We start from the raw sequence: 18,396 nt of genomic DNA on the forward strand, positions 1-18,396 counted from the left end.
TAGACACTCACACCCACATATCTTCCTCTATCAGAAATGCATCACATTTTCAGTCACACATAATGACTGTCAGTCATACCTATGTTTTAACACACACACAGTGACCATGTGGTGACCGGGTCAGGTCATTGTTCTGTGTTATCACTCTCGACCTCTCCGTCAGGATCCCCGATATGACCTGCATCTACACCCCTTCCTGCAAGTGTTTGTATGTTTGTGGGACTCTGTGGTCATTCCCTGGTCAAATATATAAAGCCTTAGACTCTGAAACAGCTCTCACCTTTCAACTGTTTCCTGTTTTTGGATCATTGAGGAGACGGAGTAATTGAGATATGTTTTATTTCAAGCAGTATAGTGTTGTGAAACAGTCGAGCATCTAATTTTTCTTTAGCTCCAAATTAGATTTTTCAAGGGAACTTAGAGGGTTTTAAACCAGATGTCTCAGGATTCATACCAAGCATCGCCAACATAAAATTTAGACCAATAATGTGATTAGGTGATGAAAGGAAAAGGTAAAAGTACTGTTTCACAAGTAAAAGTAGCAATTTTACAAATCATCACATTATTTGATGAATTATTTTTTCCTAGTATCTTTTGTAACCAATTGCACTGCAGGAGTGTTCATCCAATTTAGTATTCACTGCCATAAAGTTCAGGCACCTGGAAGATCTTGACTCCAGATTGTGGTCAGTGTTATCCCCTAGCCTAAGGGAATCCCTAATGCAACATAGAAGCACTCAAAAACTATACCAAATTTGATTTTACCCTTTAAACACTTTTCTGTTTACTTAAACAACTTTAGGGTGGGTCCAGCAAAACAACAAACAAAACTAAATAAATCAAACCTAATTTTACACAACCAGAAACAACTAATCAAACATAGCTAACGGCACTCCTATAAAGATCCCAAGATCTCAGGGCTATTGGAATATAAAGATAGTACTGCAATCAGCAAGGGGACACAAGATGATTATCTTTCAGTCAACCGACACACTCCTTTGCTATGATCTTAAACTACAAAATTTAAACTGAGCTACACTGATAACATTAAAACAGAACCATTATAACATTCCCAAATTTTGACTTTGTGTTATAAATATAGCCTATATCTTTTGGTGAAATATAAACATTACATCATTTACATTTGTTTAATAATGCATTTTTACAAATCCATAAAATCTCATTCTGAACTGTGATCAATACATATGACAATTAATAAATAAACCTGTTTATCATTACAAATGAGCTCACAATGCATTCAGCATCTGAGTGTTAAAGTCTAAATTAATAACCCACTGAGGCACAGTAAAATTACAGAAGCAGGTTTTCATATATAAACAAATGTTTATATTCATAACAAAAAACATGCATACGATGTTGGTAACTTAGTGTTCAAAATAGTTTTTTGATAGTGTGTTTTTAGACACATAGATTTTAGACAGAATAGAAACTGCAGTAGTCCTCCGATAGCCAGGAGGAACTGGGAATCAAACCACGCATCCTGGGGTTTGTAGACGACTGCTCTACCACCTGAACTATTGCGGCCCCAAAGAGCGGAGAGGAAGTCTTGTGTCTCCAAAAATCCTGTTTTCTCAGTTCCTCTCACCTCAGGTCTTTTCCTTGCTCCCTTCCATGTATCTTTAGCAGGAGGGACTAAAATGCAAGAAAAGACGCAAGTGAAGGACATGTAGATTCAATTAAGGGAAATGGGATCCACACACACAGATAGTAACAAAAGTACACACAGTCAAAAAAAAGTCCATATTTGCAACACAGGTGCTCTTTAAAAGATTTTTCAAACGCAGACCTGAATACAGAAATTAAAACAAGTTTATTTGCAGTTGAAATTATTTCCTTGTACTTGCATGCTCATTAAGATTAAGAACATTTTAAAAGGTCCTAAACAACAAATCTAAAATCTAATAAAAAATCTAATAAAAAAAAAATGACAAATGTTAAACCTATAAATATGCATATATTTTCCATTTACTCTCATCACATACATGTATTATATATGACCATGATTTGCTATCGAGCTAATTTTAAAGTCACAGAGTCATAAAGTGTATATAGAGAGACTTTAGCCCTCACCAGATGGATGTAGAAATAGCCTCATTATCACATATCTTCAACTTATTATGTAATAGTTTATTGTGAAAATCTGAAGGAGTAATCCAAACACGAGTGTAGTGGGATTTTAAGTACTTGGACTAAGTGTGTTATTCTTTGTTGATAATATTAAAACATTTCAGGTAGATGCTGAAAACAGTCTAAAGTTTAATGTAGTATACAGTAGTTACAACACAAAATCTATCTAATTTGCCTCTTGCAAAGGATTGTTATTGGGTTTTTTTTTCAGAATTATATATTTAAAGTTTTATCAAAGTGAAGTCTGAAAAGTGGACGAACCCAAAATGAACTCTCAGCCCAGAATTAACCTCTGAGAAGTGTGTGTGGACCCAAATTGACTTTAAAAAAGTGACTGAGGCTAAATTGACCTTTTTAAAAAGTGCTCAAATCTAAATTGAGCTCCCAGTGCAGCTAAAAGCCGCTGTTTTTCTGGCCCTGTTTGTTTTGAAGTATTCAGTCTTTATTTGCTTTATCAGTGCACAGAGCAGCTCCCAGTAGGCCCCTCTGACTTCAGCCTGCACTCGTTTATCGTCTCCCCATTGCACTCTCACTCCTTCTTCCTCCTCTGTAACATCTAGTTACCCTCTGCCTGACCCCCTTCGCTCCCTCTTTTCCCTTTCTCCTGAAGTCCTGTAATATTTTCCCAATCATTCTTTTTGAGTTTTCTCTCTTTCCTTTCATTTACCTCCTCTTATTCTCTCTCTCTCCCACTCCAAGTCTTTCTGATGTCTCTCTCTCTCTCTCATCCTCTCTCTGTCTGTGTAGTGTCTAATTGACAGCGGAGACCCCTGGTTGAACCACCAGCTCTCTTCTCTCGTTTTTGTTTCATATTTTTCCACACCTATTCCATTTTAGCCCTCTCACTTCTTCGGGGGTCGTACAACTTCTCTGTCACAGCTGACGAAGAGAGGGGGCAGATAGGGAAAGGATGGGAGGTGAGGGATGGTGTCAGTGAGAGAAAGATGGGGACCTGTGAAAGGAAAACGTTAAGAAACAGAGTAGGAGATGGAGAAGTTAGTAAGTAAGTTAGGAAGTTATGTAAGCCTGTGACACGAATATGTGAATAAAACATCATTTGGGAGCCATGTCCTCATTCTCTCTTGCTAAAAAGCATTTGACTTGTAGTTGTTTGTGTGTGCTGTATGAAACTTAAAATGCAGCATTTTACCAACATGATGCTATTACTCATTTTTTCTTAGTTTACAACCTGTATCTCAGTGTGTCGGGGTCTTTGGGATCAAGCTAAAGAAAATAGCAAGTTTTAACCAAAGCTTAAAGTCACATGTTCCCAATACCTGATCCTTTTAATAAGGTCCCATCAGCACAATAAGAGATTGAGTGTATGAAATAAGTTTATCACTTAAAATTTTATTTTAATTAAATTTAATTTAATTTTATTACTTAACACGTACATTTTATTGGTAAATTGTTATAAAGAAACCCTTTAACTGATTATTCTTAGTGATGCAGTATGTTTAGTTCAACAGCAACAGTTGTACTCTACCAGGAAAAGGTCTACTGTTAAATAGACCTTGAATTAGATGTTTGAACAATTTGTTTTCCCTATACTATATAAACGTTGAACCACAGTTTAACAGTTATCAGAGATGAGTTTAAACACTTCTAAGAAATTTGAATGATGGTGATGCTGTAAATACCTTTGTTCATATGTTGATTCATTCTTGCTGTATTCTACAGCTGACCTCTGACTTCTTGGAAAAGTAGAACTACACAAAAGATAACTTCCCTACAGGGAGTGATAAAGTACCATGATTCTATCTTTACTATTCTGTATTTTATTACCCTCCACATGACGAGCAGTCGACTCACTGTGGATTAATAAAGTACTCTATGTACATTGAAGAGTATCACAGTGGAGGTTGTGCTGTATTGTGGTTACTGGCAGTGGTGCACTGCGGTCGTAGAAATGAGGGAGCAGGCAGATGTACAAAGATATATGCTTTTGGTTTTAATTTAATTTTTGGCCCTCTACTAAGAAAGAAAAATTAGTTCCCTGTTGCAACGCGATAAACATCCAAGCTTACTTCATTCCATTCATAGTTCAAGATGGAGTGATACTGTTCAAGCTGGAGGGTACAAGTTTGGTTGTTGTAGTTATAAAAAATAATGGAGGACCTTTCTTAACCCCACAATTAGAAGTTATAAACAAATGTTGCTAGAGTATAGTGAAGACATAAGAGAGCTGGATAAAGAAGAAAATGTTGGATGCACATTGTTTGTTAGAATTTAAGTAACAGTGGAGCAGTGTCTGTCATTGACAGGGCCAATACCCAGACAGTATTGCTCAATAATATAACCTTTGACCTTTTTGCTTTCTGAGGTCAAGAGCTGACTTTGGGGTTAAGTGTAAAATCCCTTTTCCTGCAAGTTGTCAGTCAGCTTCTGTTGACAGATAAAATGGACCACCCTGGCTTGTGGCCTTATTGTCAAGTTAAGCAGGTTTGACATGATGGGAACTTTGTGATTATCAGTAATTGAAGTCATGTATGTAGGCATAACTCCCTATTTAAACATCATAGTCAATATTCTTTTGCAGACTGTTACCTGTTTTATAACATCATCATGAGTTCTAGGCACTAGGCCTTTTCTTCTCTTACCTGATGTTTTACTATACTCCGTGAATGAATGAGAGAGTAATTGCTAATTGCAGGCCTAACCAAATAAGATGATTTGAAAATGCTTTGTTTTTCATCTTCTGTTCTCTTACCCTAGACCTTTGTGCTAGAAAACCATAGCAGGCCACCATGGAAGGTTTAGAGATTTAAGCAAAGAGAAACAAAGATATATGTTGTGGCAGGTAGACAGGCGTGATAAGAAGCACTTTCTCTGCTTTTAGTGAATTCTTGTTGGAAGGATGGAAAAGACACAGATGACCACTGTGACGGGCACATGTCAAAATACTCCATCACATCCAGGATATTTTTTTGTTTTCTTTCTGTTCTTTTGAACCTTGAACATACTCAGGGAAGACAGCAAGAAGCACATTTGACTGACATCAGTGTGGTCTGTGGTGACCTTTGAACTCAAGTGAGGGTTTAGTGATAAAATGAAGGACAAAGAGAGAGGTGACTGGGGACAGACTGGTGTCAAAGCAAACCGTTTTTTGTTTTGTTTTTTCCTCCCAGAAGCACTTTTTGATTTTGATCAGCTCTGAACTTTTAACTTGTGTTAAATGCAGAAGGTCACACAAAACTGCATGAATCAACATGTACTAGTGCGTGTTAGTAAAAGATGATCTATTCAAGCAAATCATTATTTATTATTTATTTTTTCAAGCCAACTTGCCAAACATTTTATAGTTTAAAGATCTCAGATTTAACACTTTGCTGCTTTTCTTGCTCATTTTTGTATAGTAAATTTATTCTTTTTAGATGTTGTACACTTTTGGTCTGATAAAACAAGACATTTGGTGAATTCACCGTCGACCTTCACCTGAAATTGTGATGTTTTGTGGGTTTCTTATGGTTTTAGGCAAGGCGATAATCAGCAGATTCATCAATATTGAAAATACTCAGTCTCAGCTCTGCAGTTATTACTTTAAAGTGCAGCGGATAGACAGAGAGATGATTGATGGATGGAGTTAAAAAAAACACACCCAATAGATGGACAGGTGCAAAAATGACAGCTGATAAAATGTCCAATCCACTCTCTTTCGTTTTAGTGACCTTTGACCTCTTCATGGTCAAATGTAAGGTGGAGATGTGCAGGTGAGAGAGTTGTGAGAGGAATGTCTGTTTGGAGTACGAGATGAATAATGGGGTGTAAGCAAGAGTAAAAGTAGTAATAAGAAATGATGGTTATTAACATATTATTTGAAATCATTATGTCTAGGATAAACTATTGTGTTTGACCACTCATTTATTTTTTTCCATTGTGGAAATGTTACATAATCACAACCTGTGTGTGCGCACATTTGTCTGTGTAGAGTGTAAACATGATGAATTTTGGGTGACCCTGACGTTTGGCCATTAGGATTGGGAACCCAGCAATTTCCTCAAGGTCACAAACAAATAAATCCTGCCCACAGCTGGAATAACCATTAACAAGTCTGCTAAACACTGAGAGTGAGGAGGGGGCAAGAGGTATGGACAAAAAGAAAGAAGGGCTGTAAAAACGATGGAGTGGATTTCAAAGAAAAAGGAGGACACTGAGAAGGAAGGCAGAGGAAAGAAAGACAGGAAAGATGGCAGAGAAGGGATGTAAGTTAAGGAGAGAGATAGGGGTTAGAACAAATTATAGATGGAGAGGAGGGATGAAAGGATGAAGGAAAGGACGAAGAGAAGGTAAGAGGGATGCAATAATGTAAAGGAATAAAGTTAGAGAACAGGACCCAAAAAGAAATGTCGAATCAGAAGGAGCGAACAAGTGTGGAAAAGAGAGAAGGAGAAAAGGGGGGTCGGAAAAACGGAAACAAAAAGAAAGAGAGAGAGTGGTAAGGAACCCCATTAGCAGTGGAGAATTGAGAGAAAACAAACAAGATATGTGAGGGTAACACTGTTTTTCTGCTCGTCCCCCAGAAGAATAAGAGGAAGAAATAATCTGAGAGAGTGTGTGTGTGTGTGGAGACAGGAGCGATAGCGCAGGGGAGGTCATGGCGAGGTGAGCGGGGGGGCGAGACGGAGAGAGAAGTTCAACTAGAGGTGAAGGGGGAGACCTGCCGTTTGTGTGTGTGTGTGTTTTAGGGTGAATTGGGGGTCAGGTGTGTGTGTGTGTGTTTCCTGAGGACCTGCTGGCTTGCGTGTGGCTTGTTTTTCGGAAAGCCCACACTTGCTTTTTCATTTTTTTTTCTCCCTTCTTCTCCTCCTCCTCCTCCTCCTCTTCCATGTTCATCAGTCTTATCTGCCTGCTGTCCTCCCTTCTTGTTGCACTTCTCCTACTGTTTGCAACCTCACCACCTCCCACCCTCCACCCAAACTTACCTACTGACCTCAAGTTCACCCATAACTCTGTGTCCTCTCCTCCTCCTCCTTGTCCTCATCTTGTTTCCCTTCTTTTTTCAGTTTTTTGTTTCTCCTTCATTTTCCATTCCTCCACTTTTCCTCTCCTTCATTTTCTTTTTTTTTTTAATCTTCCTTCAACTTTTATCTTCTCGTCTCCTTGCCTTGCTTTAAACTTAACCACCATTCTTCTCCATGTTCTCTCCTCTTTCTCCTCAACTTTCTTCTCTGGGTCCTTTCTCGTTTGTCTTTCTTTTGCCTCATTCTCTTGGTTTTTTTTCTGCTTCTCTCTCCTCTTTTATGTCTTTTATCTCCTCAGTCAGTTTCTCTTCTTTCTTCCCCTTTGTATTTTCTTCACTCCTGTTTACCTCTCCTTTTCTCGTATCCTTCTTTCTTAATCGTTTCTCTTTCCGCACCTGTTCTTAGCATCTGATTGTTTTTGTTTTCTCTGATACAAATAAAAAACACTAAAGAGGAAGAAAGAGAGAGAAATGTACAGATAAGGATTCCAGGGTACAGATAGCAACATGATTTTAGATAACACAAAACTCTTATGGATGTAGGGGTATGAGTGTGTAAACACAGTTTTTTAGGCTTGCTGCCTTTAAACAGCAGCAGTATCTATCTACACACGCACCAAATAACAAATAACTGCCTGCACACAAGCAGAAGGCGACATTCAGATAGGAACTGTCAGAAGGGAGTGCATTTCTATGTGTTTGCTATCTTTGCACTCAGTCATGCACACTCTCTGATGTATCTGTATCTAATTTGCTGACATATTTGTTCACATAAACTCACAGCCAGATGCAATTTATGTTTTATGTAACTGCTTTTATTTGTTTGCGTGTGTGTGCGTCTGTGCCCGTACGTGTGTGTACCTGTACATGTTTATGCATGCACATTTAGCATGCGTGTATGTGTGTTTGTACTTGTTTAAGTGGTAGGATTAGCGGGTCGGCCGTGCAAGGGTGAACTCGGGGACAAAGGAGAGAGATGAATAGAGAAGTAAAAGGAGCAGAGGGAGGAAGGGTAGGAGAAGAAAACACTGATAGGAGCCGCTGGAAGTGGGACGAAGGAGGAAGGAAAGGAAGGGAGGCAGAGAGTAAAGGACAGGAGGGAGGGAAAGTTGAGGAAGTCCAGTTCAACCATTTGTCTTATAGTTACTCTCCAGGTTCAGAGGAAACATCGGTTCTACTAACTCTTTAGTGAACATATTTAGGACACTTCCTGTTTTCATGAATTACTCAGATCAGGTGAATTCAGGTAAAAGCCATGACCTCTTTACTCGCTACGGTTGTGTAATAACCTATTTTGATGGTGTGAAGGGAGGTCCTCCAAGTGTTAGTTCATGCACTTGCTTTCAGATCTTTTCTCTTTTAGTAAGATGCATAATGTTCTTAGTAGTTTCACTACTTCGTTATTAGGATGATTCAAATAAAAAGGTTAGTGTGAGTTTGCACAATATTCTGGTAATAAAAGTATTTGAATGGTGAGACTAATTAAGTTGTTTTTGCTGTACTCTAAAAAAAAAATGTTTGTGATCAAGAGATGATTATGAAGCGAAAGTTTAGAATTCTTCAAAAGTTGAATTTCCTCATATATGCATCTTAATATATTAAACAACATAATGACACAGCTCTATTTGTATCAGATCACACACATTTTAACTGTTTCTTGTTCCGCAAGCGTGGGATTGATTGTGTGTGATTGAATGCGTGTCATTGAACAATCAACCACTTGCTTGGTTTTAGTCTTGGGTTTTTTCCTACCAAGGCTGCATTTGTTGCAGTCAACATGAAAACCAACATCTTGAAATGTCCTAAAATATAAAGAAACCACTGGTGTACTGAGCAACTTACAAAAATACAGGGTATTACAAGATTTTGTCAGATTCAAATTTAGTAGTTTATCTATTATGATATTGTGTATTCTTTGAACAAAATGCCTGCTTCTGAATATAAATGATGAGTAATTCACAGACTCAGCCTATTTTCGTGGACTTCATGCTGCTCATCATATGATCTCTGCAGATTGTATCACTAGTGTTGATTCACCCCAACTGATATCAAGTTCATGACCTTTGGAAGAACAACAGTGATCCAGATTTCACAAACAGAACAATAAAAAAATCCAATTAAATTGTTGGATGGCCTCAAAGTTGCCTGTCTATAAAAGTTTAGATGAATTATTTTAAGTGGAGGTTTTATTTGTGAGGCAAACTTTCGACATCAGGTCTCTGTGGTGCTACAAATTCTGTGTCCCAATTTGTTGAGCAAATTGACCTCATTCTGTTTCCCTTTAAACGTGTGTATGTGCTGCAGGTCAGCTCAGCCAGAAGGACGAAAACAGGCGTTTTGCTGTTAACCCTGCAATTTTCTAAATTATGACTTTGATAGTGAAATTGGGATGACGCAACAAAATTTTGAGGCAAAAGATTTTCCGAACATGCTGTTTTGTTTTGTTTTGTTTTGTCTTTTTTTTTTTTTGTTGTTTTTATTTCAAAGTCGATTATTTTCCAAAGTGTGTCACTCATGTCTTCTGTCCTCCTCTCTCTGCTTCCTGTTTGTCTAATGGCGCACCTCCATCATCTAACACTCATTCATCCCCTTCCCTTGCCCTTATCTATCTTCATCTGCCCTTCCTTTACCCTCTCTCTGCACTGTTATCCATTTCTCCCCATCTGTGTCTCTTTCCATCTTCACTCTCTTATTTTCTCCCTTTCTCTCCCCCACATGTGGTTTTGCTCTCCATCCCTCTGTACTCCTTCCCTCTCTCCCTCCCTCCCTCCCTCCTCTTCTCTCATCCCTCGCTCGCATATGGTTTCTCTCTCTGGATCTGTGTGTGTTTGGTGTTACCCAGAGTTCACTGGGGCTCCCTGCTCATATATATAAGTGTGTGTGTGTGTGTGTGTGTGTGTGTGTGTGTGTGTGTGTGTGTGTGTGCATGTATGTGTGTGTTTAGCAGACAGAAAGAGACATAGTGTGTATCTCTGAAGGCTTATGAGTTTGGTTGCTGGGGCCCATTTCTGTGTGTGTGTGTGTGTGTGTGTGTGTGTGTGTGTGTGTGTGTGTGTGTGTGTGTGTGTGTGTGTGTAGCATAGAGTTCACCAGGGCAGCAGCAGGTTATGCAACAGTTTGAAATGTTGGCCATTTAGAGTAAGACTACCCTCTTTTACTTCACTCTGTCGTCTTTTCCTTCTACTTTCTTTTTTTCTTCGTCTGCATTTTTTGGTCTGTTTACCTACACAGATGTATCAGCTCAATACGATTCAGACATTGGGAAATACAGTAGATTTTTCAGTTAATTGATCATCTGTTAAGTGTTGACATCATAAACATTGGTATTTAGTTGCACCAGCCATTATTGATTTACGGATTTTCTGGAGAAATCTTAAGATTTCTGCATTTTATAAGAAATCTTGATTCATATTTATTAGCTTTGGAGCTTGTACAAGTTCAGATTTCCCTGCTTTTAAATGGGTTACTAAATCTTACTCAACATTTTGAAGTGTTTGCATGGGCTGTCAGAGCCAGCAATTTGCTGGATGATGTTGGTGTTTCACTGCCGAATAATTTAATCTTCGGAAAATCACAGTTTCAGTGACTAAACGGCGAACATGTCTCTGTTTCTCTGTCTTTCTTTATCTAGTTACTGGACCTGTTTACCCAGTGGGATTGGTCGACCTACCTGGCTGACTACGGAAAACCCACCTGCAGATATCTGAGAGTCAATCCAAACACTGCACTTGCCCTGTTGGAGAAGTTAGTACACCTTTATGTATCAGTGATTCCTGACATCCTTCTTTTAATCCATTATAGCGAAACAAGGAATCAGTTAAACAGACCGTGTTTCAGAAATTTGATCATCCATTAATCACTCAAGTTGTTTATCAATTGCCAAACATGATGGTTTCCTAAAAGTGATCATTTTCTGCATTTGTCTTCTGTATAGCATCTTAAAGTGTATATCTTTGGGCTCTTAACTTAAATAGATTTATAGATTGAAGATGGCTCAGTTTTGTTTACTGTTAACTCAGTGCACTCTATTTTAAAGAAATGGTAAAATAATTTGGAAAATATGCTTAGTGCCTTACTTTGTGAGAGTTGTACTTGTTTTTGTGGTGTGTGTAGCTAAAGCCAAGTGGATGTTAGTGTAGAAGACGTTTCTTTCAACAACTGTTATGGACTTGAGTCTATGAGTTAAATCAATAGTTATTACTCTGGGCTTTGCTAACAACTTGGTTGGCGCCTTTGTCCATTGACAACTGGGATTAGCTCCAGTTCCCCAGTGACCCTTAACACTAAAGTGGTTAGGATGATGGATGGACGTAGTCAGAGATGATCACTCTGTAATACCTCTGAACAATCAGAGTGGAGTGAGGTTCTCAATAGTTCAGAGTGAGTGAGTCAGTGCAACATCATCTTCACCCATTTAAATTTTTGTTTGGATTATGTCAATGTGTCAAGATAAACTTTCACTGTTTAAACCAAGTAACTACTAGAAACATACATGTGACAGTGGACTAGGCCAGTAATTCAGAGGGCTGTAAATACAATTACAATCATCATGCAGTTAAAATGTCATCTTCTGTCTTCCTGAAATTGAAGACATTTTTCTTCCTGCTTTTTTTACTTGACCTGTTCAATCTTCTTTACCTTCATGTCTGTCATGTTTTGACAGGTTATTTAGGCCGTGAGTATTGTCTCTGCTCGTGTGTGCAGATGGTTTCTGGCATGTGTAGATACTAGTTGCACTAGGTGACTACTAAAATGTGTGTATGCACTTTTTTGTAGGTGTGTGTCGTGATATGTGGCTAAACGCACGCAAATCCTGATCACAGATAGCTAGCATGACATTTACTGTGGCAACCGTTAACAATGAGATGTTATCTCTAAAACACCCATATCGTGTATCTGCACCATCAGATTATCAATGTAAAGACTCAGCTGATGTGAAGATAGTGATGATAACCATACACACAGTTCTCACACAGATACACACTAACAAAGCACACACATAAACTTGAAAAGCTTCAGGCAAGACACACACACACACAGTCGTATGATCCCATACAATGTTCAGGACATTACAATTGACATTCCTTGATCAGGCTCATTTTCTCTCCAAAGCTTCACAGGCCCTAGGTCCAGTAGTTTATCTATACCCAGGAGGAAGCACCCTGCTGGGGCTTCTTTGGTCTGATGGACCCACCAACCTTCTTGGAGGTCCGCAGCAATCCACAGTGCTGCAACAAAATAAACACAAATTCTAAGATGAACTTGTGACATTTGACACACACACACACACACACACACACACACACACAAACCTGAGTGTGTGCCTGAAAATTTGCATTTTTTTGATTCTCAGACTAAACTGCAACTATATACTTGTGTTGGTTTTTCTCCAGCGACTCGGTGCAGACTACTATACTAACAGCATTCACCACAGAACCCTCTTCATCTCTTAACTAAAATTCATCTCACTTGTTTTGTTTCCCTCAACAATCCTTTTTTTATCCTGTCCTTTGTTCTGTATCTCCAGGATGAAGGAGATGAGCAGGAAGAACAACGTCTTCAACTTCAGGAAGATGGACAGAGACAAGCAGAAACTCATAGACACCGTTATCAAACAGCTACGCAACCTCATCGCTGGACTCCGCTGACATTTCCACCTTCGACAATTCGGCTTCATTTGATCTGTGTGAAACCGTAGACACCTTCGGTTGCTACGCTGATCAAACATTGATCCGTATGGCTGAAGACAAGAATAAAAATGATTCTCCAAAATCCTGTCCAGACGTCTCTTCATGCACACAAGCTGGAAAAAAAGGACATGGTCACTTCATCACTTCGTCAATTCATCTGATATGAGAAGTCATGGAAGAAAAGAATATTTTCATACATTATGGACTTCTTCAAAATACATTGTCTAACAAATCTGATGATGTTTCCTACTCGCTGATATTAAAGGTAATGGTCAGTATTTATTTTATCATCAGTAAATCCCATAAAACCAACCACAAGTAACAATTAATTGATCCTGACTATAACATCTGATACCTTTATTTTCAAAACACATCAGTCAGTCACAACACAGTGCAGAAAGGTTAAACTCACAGTATAAATAAATCTTCATTTTCAGTGGTCATCCTTCAAATTTCAGAGAAATCTTCCAGCTTTTAGTTGCTGTTGCTCTACTTGTTGCTATAGTTGCTGGATGCCACTGAGCCTAGTTATCCACATATTTGTGGATGGAAACACAGGTTAATTATGGCTGTAAGTCACAGCTGATTCCTGTGTCTTGGTGTTTAGGAGGTTAATTTTAGTTTTTGAGAGAATTTATTTTTTTGTGCCACAAGCTTCCCATTTTCCTTCCTTAAAGCCGAGTTGACCTTGTTTTCCTCCCCTGTCGCAAACAACCTTTAATGTCTTCCACATTGCTGTCCCTCACTGTGGCACAGTAACAGAGCAAATTGAATGTACATAAGCGAATGGGTTGTCTTCCATAGCAGAAAGTCATTTCAGGTCTGGTTTTAATGTTACAGCCACTAAACGGACTGAAGATCAGGTCAGTGAGGGGGAAAAAGCAGACATTGGTGACAAATGAACTGAATGTTACTTCGGTATCAACTTTTGTTCAATAAAAGGGGGATGTCGAAGCAACATGGCAACCCTTTTCTGTTTTCATATTCAACCTGCACTTGAATCAACACTTGAATGTCTGCTCAGATGTGGCAACTTTATTCCTGGATCGAAATTCCTGAAGGCACAGTCAGTGTTTGGGATTTAAAAGGGGGACGTTGTCCAAACATGGCAACCCTGTTCTTCCATCCCCTGCAACTAAACATATTTGGTGGGATGCTGAGCATGTTCTACTCATCGCACCTTAACAGTCTTAAAAAGGGGGATAACGATCCAATTTGGAAACTGCGATAAAGTGTATAGTATATTGTTTTAGCTGGTTGATTAGAATTAGACTTTATTTCTATAGAAAACATCGTACTAATGCCGAGCAAACACACTTTTCTGTCTTCCATGAACATATGTCAAGCTGTGTGTGTGTGTGTGTGTGTGTGTGTGCGCGCACGCGTGTACTCTGGCTACTTGTAAACACACAAACATTTGTTTAGTTGAAACACAGCACATAATTCACACATTCACTCTAGATTATTTTTTGAACTAATATGGGTCTTTTCACTCTTTGTGTAGCCTTTTATTTTTTTGCTTGAACCTGGGTGCAATAATAGCATTGGAAACTGCATTGTGTTGAAGTGTGTGTGTGTGTGTGTGTGTGTGTGTGTGTGTGTGTGTGTGTGTTTGTATGTGTGTAATAATTACTATAGCGCTTTACAAAGGGATTCAAACCTCCGTGTGTGTTTCTAAAGGGAATTTAAAATCTCCTTCCTATGCCACAAAGGAGGACGTTTGAACAGTCAACACGTTTGACCTGCTCTGCAACATTAGTTTGTGTTCACTTGTGCGTGTGGGCACATGATCAAATGTAGACATGTTTGTTTGTTTAGTTTTTTTGACTTTCATCTTTAGCTGTGTATCATTTTTAGGTGTTAGTATGGGAATGGGGTCGTCTTTGTCTTTTTTTTGAATGTGCCTTTGCTGTATTTCGTTTTGTTGTTTTCTTGCCAATAAAGCAGCAACACTGGTGTTCGGACTCTGGACACCGTTTACTGAACATCCACTTGGTGCTGGAGGTGACAAAACTATCTTCACTCAACGTTCTCTTAGTAGCTCCTTCCAGAGCCTTCAGCCACATACACACTTTTAGTCTCCTGTAGAACCATTTGTTACCTTTTCTGTGACACTAATTGTGATGCTGTACCCTGCTGTTTGCTTTCACCTATGTAACGATCACTTTTTAGATCGAGTTGGATTTATTTGGTGAACGCCAGTGCACTTTTGTAGAGTAAACACATTCTCTGACTAGTTTTAGTTCAAACTCTTTTCTGTTCTGACTCTGCTGTTAGACAAGAGCAGCTCTTTGACAGTGATAAGAAAGACGTCAGTGTTTGTTTCTCTCCACCCAGACAGTCACACTGAGAACTCGAACCTGTTCCCCTGCTCGTCTCAGAGTCCCCACACTGCACGTCGTTGCTGCTTTGTTTTTTATTTTGTAAGCAGAAATCTTTATTGATACAGAAGCACTGTGCACGCTGTTGTATTACCACTAATGAATGAAACTGAACTAAAATACTAATTGTGCCAACAGATAAATATGAAATAAATGGAAAACTGTTGAACATTCTGTCTTGGTTGTTATTTTAAGTGTTTCCTGTTATGTCACGGTAACCTTTTCCACGCTTAGACGATGTTCTGTACTTTAGATGGTGAAAGACCTAAATTCTTTGCAGTCGTGCACTGAGAAATATTGGATTTGTACTGATTGACAGTTCTTTCATGACCTCTGGCACAAGGCGTTGATGAATGCTCCTTTTATATCCAAACATGTCGACACCCTCACCTGTTGCCAGTTGACCTGCTAATTTTCGTCCTACAGAACCGTGTTGAATATTTTATTAACTTTTTTTTTTTGTTGCGGGCGTCAAACTAAACCTGCTTATTTTTACAAAATACAGTTAAGTTGGTCAATGAAATCTTTGTACTTTAATCAGATAAAGTATCACGCAAATTGACATATTTTATTTTATATTCATGTTAGAAGAAGTACCAACTTTTCTAGACATGGGGCTTGTACGTATTTACGTTACTGCAGCGTCGACCTGCAGAGCAGTGCCAGAGAAATCCTGTCGTTACAGCTGACGAAAGGATAATATTCCAATCATTTGTCAACATCTCTGTCTATCTCTGCCTTTCTAACACTGCCTGACTCTCATCTCTGTGACCTTTGACCTCTCAGACAGCAGGGACGTCTGCTGTGAGGGATGTGATTAACGACTGTGTGTGTGTGTGTGTGTGTGCGCCTGTTCACTGGAGGGCAGTGATGTGAATCCTAAGCAACACAAACTCTCTGCATGCACCAAGTTTCCTCAGCTCACTGTGTGTGTGTGTGTGTGTGTGTCCCAGCAGTCTATAGAGAAGCAGTGGACCGCTCAGAGCTTAGGGATGCCTCACAAAAACCTCCCTCTCTCTTTCCGCTCCCTCCTCCACCACCACCCTGAACTTTTCGAACTCTCTGTTCTGCCCTCCGTTTCCACTTTTTAAACATTTGCCTGAAACATCCACGCACTGATTAAGCTGGGTTTCTACGAAGTGCACTTCCTTCCTTCTGCTCTTTCTCATCCTCCCCGAGTAAATAAAGAAGGAGCCTCATCTAACGAAACCTGCAGACGAGCGACGAGTCACTGAGCAGTCACTGTGTTGCTGACTCTGCAGATGCTGCTTCCTCATTGTGCTCTCCTTCGTGCAGTGACACTGTCTCAGAGTGCGGATGTTGTTATTGTACAGTAACAGGTATCATGTGCGTGTTTACACATGTTTGTACGTTACTGTATCTATTAAACTACATTCCTATATGAACACAGTTTATGACTCATATACCCAACAAGGTCATTTTAATTCCCCTCATTTTTATATATGCAATAACTTTGTGCATCATTACTACAATTACATCTACAGCATAATGAAGTAGTAGATAGTGAAGTAGACGCTGTAACGTTTTGGAGGATGAAGTAAGGCTGTTTCTACCCAGTCACATCCACAAATACTGTAACAGTGTCAACAGAGCAGAGACACAACATATAGTTTTTGTGTGTTTTCTCACATCCAGTTCACGTTTTAGAACTTATGTGTTGTTTATTAAGCTTGTTGTTTTGGTGACTTACACTTTACTGTGTATTTCGGTTACAATGAATTCTGTTGTTTTAGGCACAGCAAGCAGCTGCATTCAGCCTGTCAACCCACTGTACACTACCTATGACAGACAAAGCAGCAATCATTTTTTACACTAGAATTAGTTTTACATTTGATAAATCGTATTAGCTCTAACAGAGGAAGAAAAGAAAGCAGAGAGAAACAAAAGCTCAGTGTTTCCCTCTCGGTTTCATGCTCCTTTGTGTGTAAGTGTGTGTGTGTGAGCAGGTCCAGTCATGTAAATGATAAAAGCGTGTGTAAAGTGTAAATTAGTGCGTTTTAAAGTCTTCCTTTCTGCTGCACACACGCTGAAAGTTAGCCCATCATTACTCCGCGTGTGTCTCCGATTCACGTGATCGGGCAAAGTGTGAGAAGAAGCAGATCTCTCCTTCAGACACAAACACACGAGCGTCCTGACTCCAATAAAACAGTCCTCATGTTTCCCTGTCTGTCTTTTTATTTTAAGAAGAGCCAAACACATCAGGAGCCGGCATGAAGCAGATGCATATAGGTTAGATTTATGGTTATGAGTAACAAAAGTGTCCAAACAAACGATAAACTCTGTCGTTACCTCCGTCATAGAGGCTGCTTTAGAGCAGTCAGTCTGATTTGTTGTCGACATATTAGAAAAAACACTGGTCGACAGATTTATATAAAGTTTGGACCTGAGCTGGTGTCTATCCAGTGTCAGTGACTGTGTTATTTGTGCATTTTATCAATTTAATAAACTCATCACTTGTTTATATCATGCTTTATAATGGTTTATAGGCTTTAACATATTTAGCAATGTTTTAAAGCAATAATGCTAAAATATAACAAGCTACAACTAATACAAATACTTTATAGATGACACATAGATCCAGATACATTTGATTGATTAAACACTGATATTAGGTTAAAACACTCAAACTAAGATTTGGCCACTTATATTTCTTCATTTCCATTTTTTGAAATTTTATTTTATTTTGTCATTTCATTCAGCCACTGTCTGATCTGATCTCACTGTGACCTGCATAGGTCAAAGGTCATCCAAGGTTGCCCTGGTGTCATGAGACGTCATTGCTGCATGTAGGACCACACACAAACGCACAGTGCCAGTGTATCTAATCTGCTCCTCACAGCCACACAAACTATCTTTTCATCTTTATGTTTTTTTAATTTTTTATCAGATAACTTTGTGTTTGAGTGAAGGAAGAAATGAAAAAGCTAAATATAGAAGTCAGGAAGCAGTTGTTGCAACAGGTTAAAGAAGACAGGAAGGAAAGTTGTACTGTACAGTATGTCCTTCCCTGTTTCCTTCCCTCCTTTACGAAAAAATGAACTGTAACCAACTCATTTTATTCGCACTATGTATCTTTGCATGTGTACGTTATGGTATCATATAGAGTCTAAAATTTAGTTTGAAGCCTGCATGCCAAAACCAACTGTATCACAGTGTAGTGATGATGCTGCTTCATTTCAAAGGCTCCTTTAAATGT

At 38.9% G+C, this 18,396-nt stretch overlaps 1 protein-coding gene across 1 annotated transcript in view; it reads left to right on the forward strand.

The window, feature by feature from the left end:
- The window catches only part of exoc6b (exocyst complex component 6B), an 82,642-nt gene extending 67,289 nt beyond the window's left edge, over window positions 1–15,353 (forward strand). The window contains exons 21-22 of the mRNA XM_026352424.2: window positions 10,740–10,852; window positions 12,636–15,353. Of these exons, the coding sequence (XP_026208209.1) occupies window positions 10,740–10,852; window positions 12,636–12,756 (234 nt within the window). The 3' untranslated portion in view covers window positions 12,757–15,353. The remainder of the gene's footprint in view (window positions 1–10,739; window positions 10,853–12,635) is intronic.
- Window positions 15,354–18,396: the final 3,043 nt, after the last annotated feature.

This window comes from Anabas testudineus, chromosome 18 (genome assembly GCF_900324465.2).
Source record: "Anabas testudineus chromosome 18, fAnaTes1.2, whole genome shotgun sequence".
NCBI lineage: Eukaryota > Metazoa > Chordata > Actinopteri > Anabantiformes > Anabantidae > Anabas > Anabas testudineus.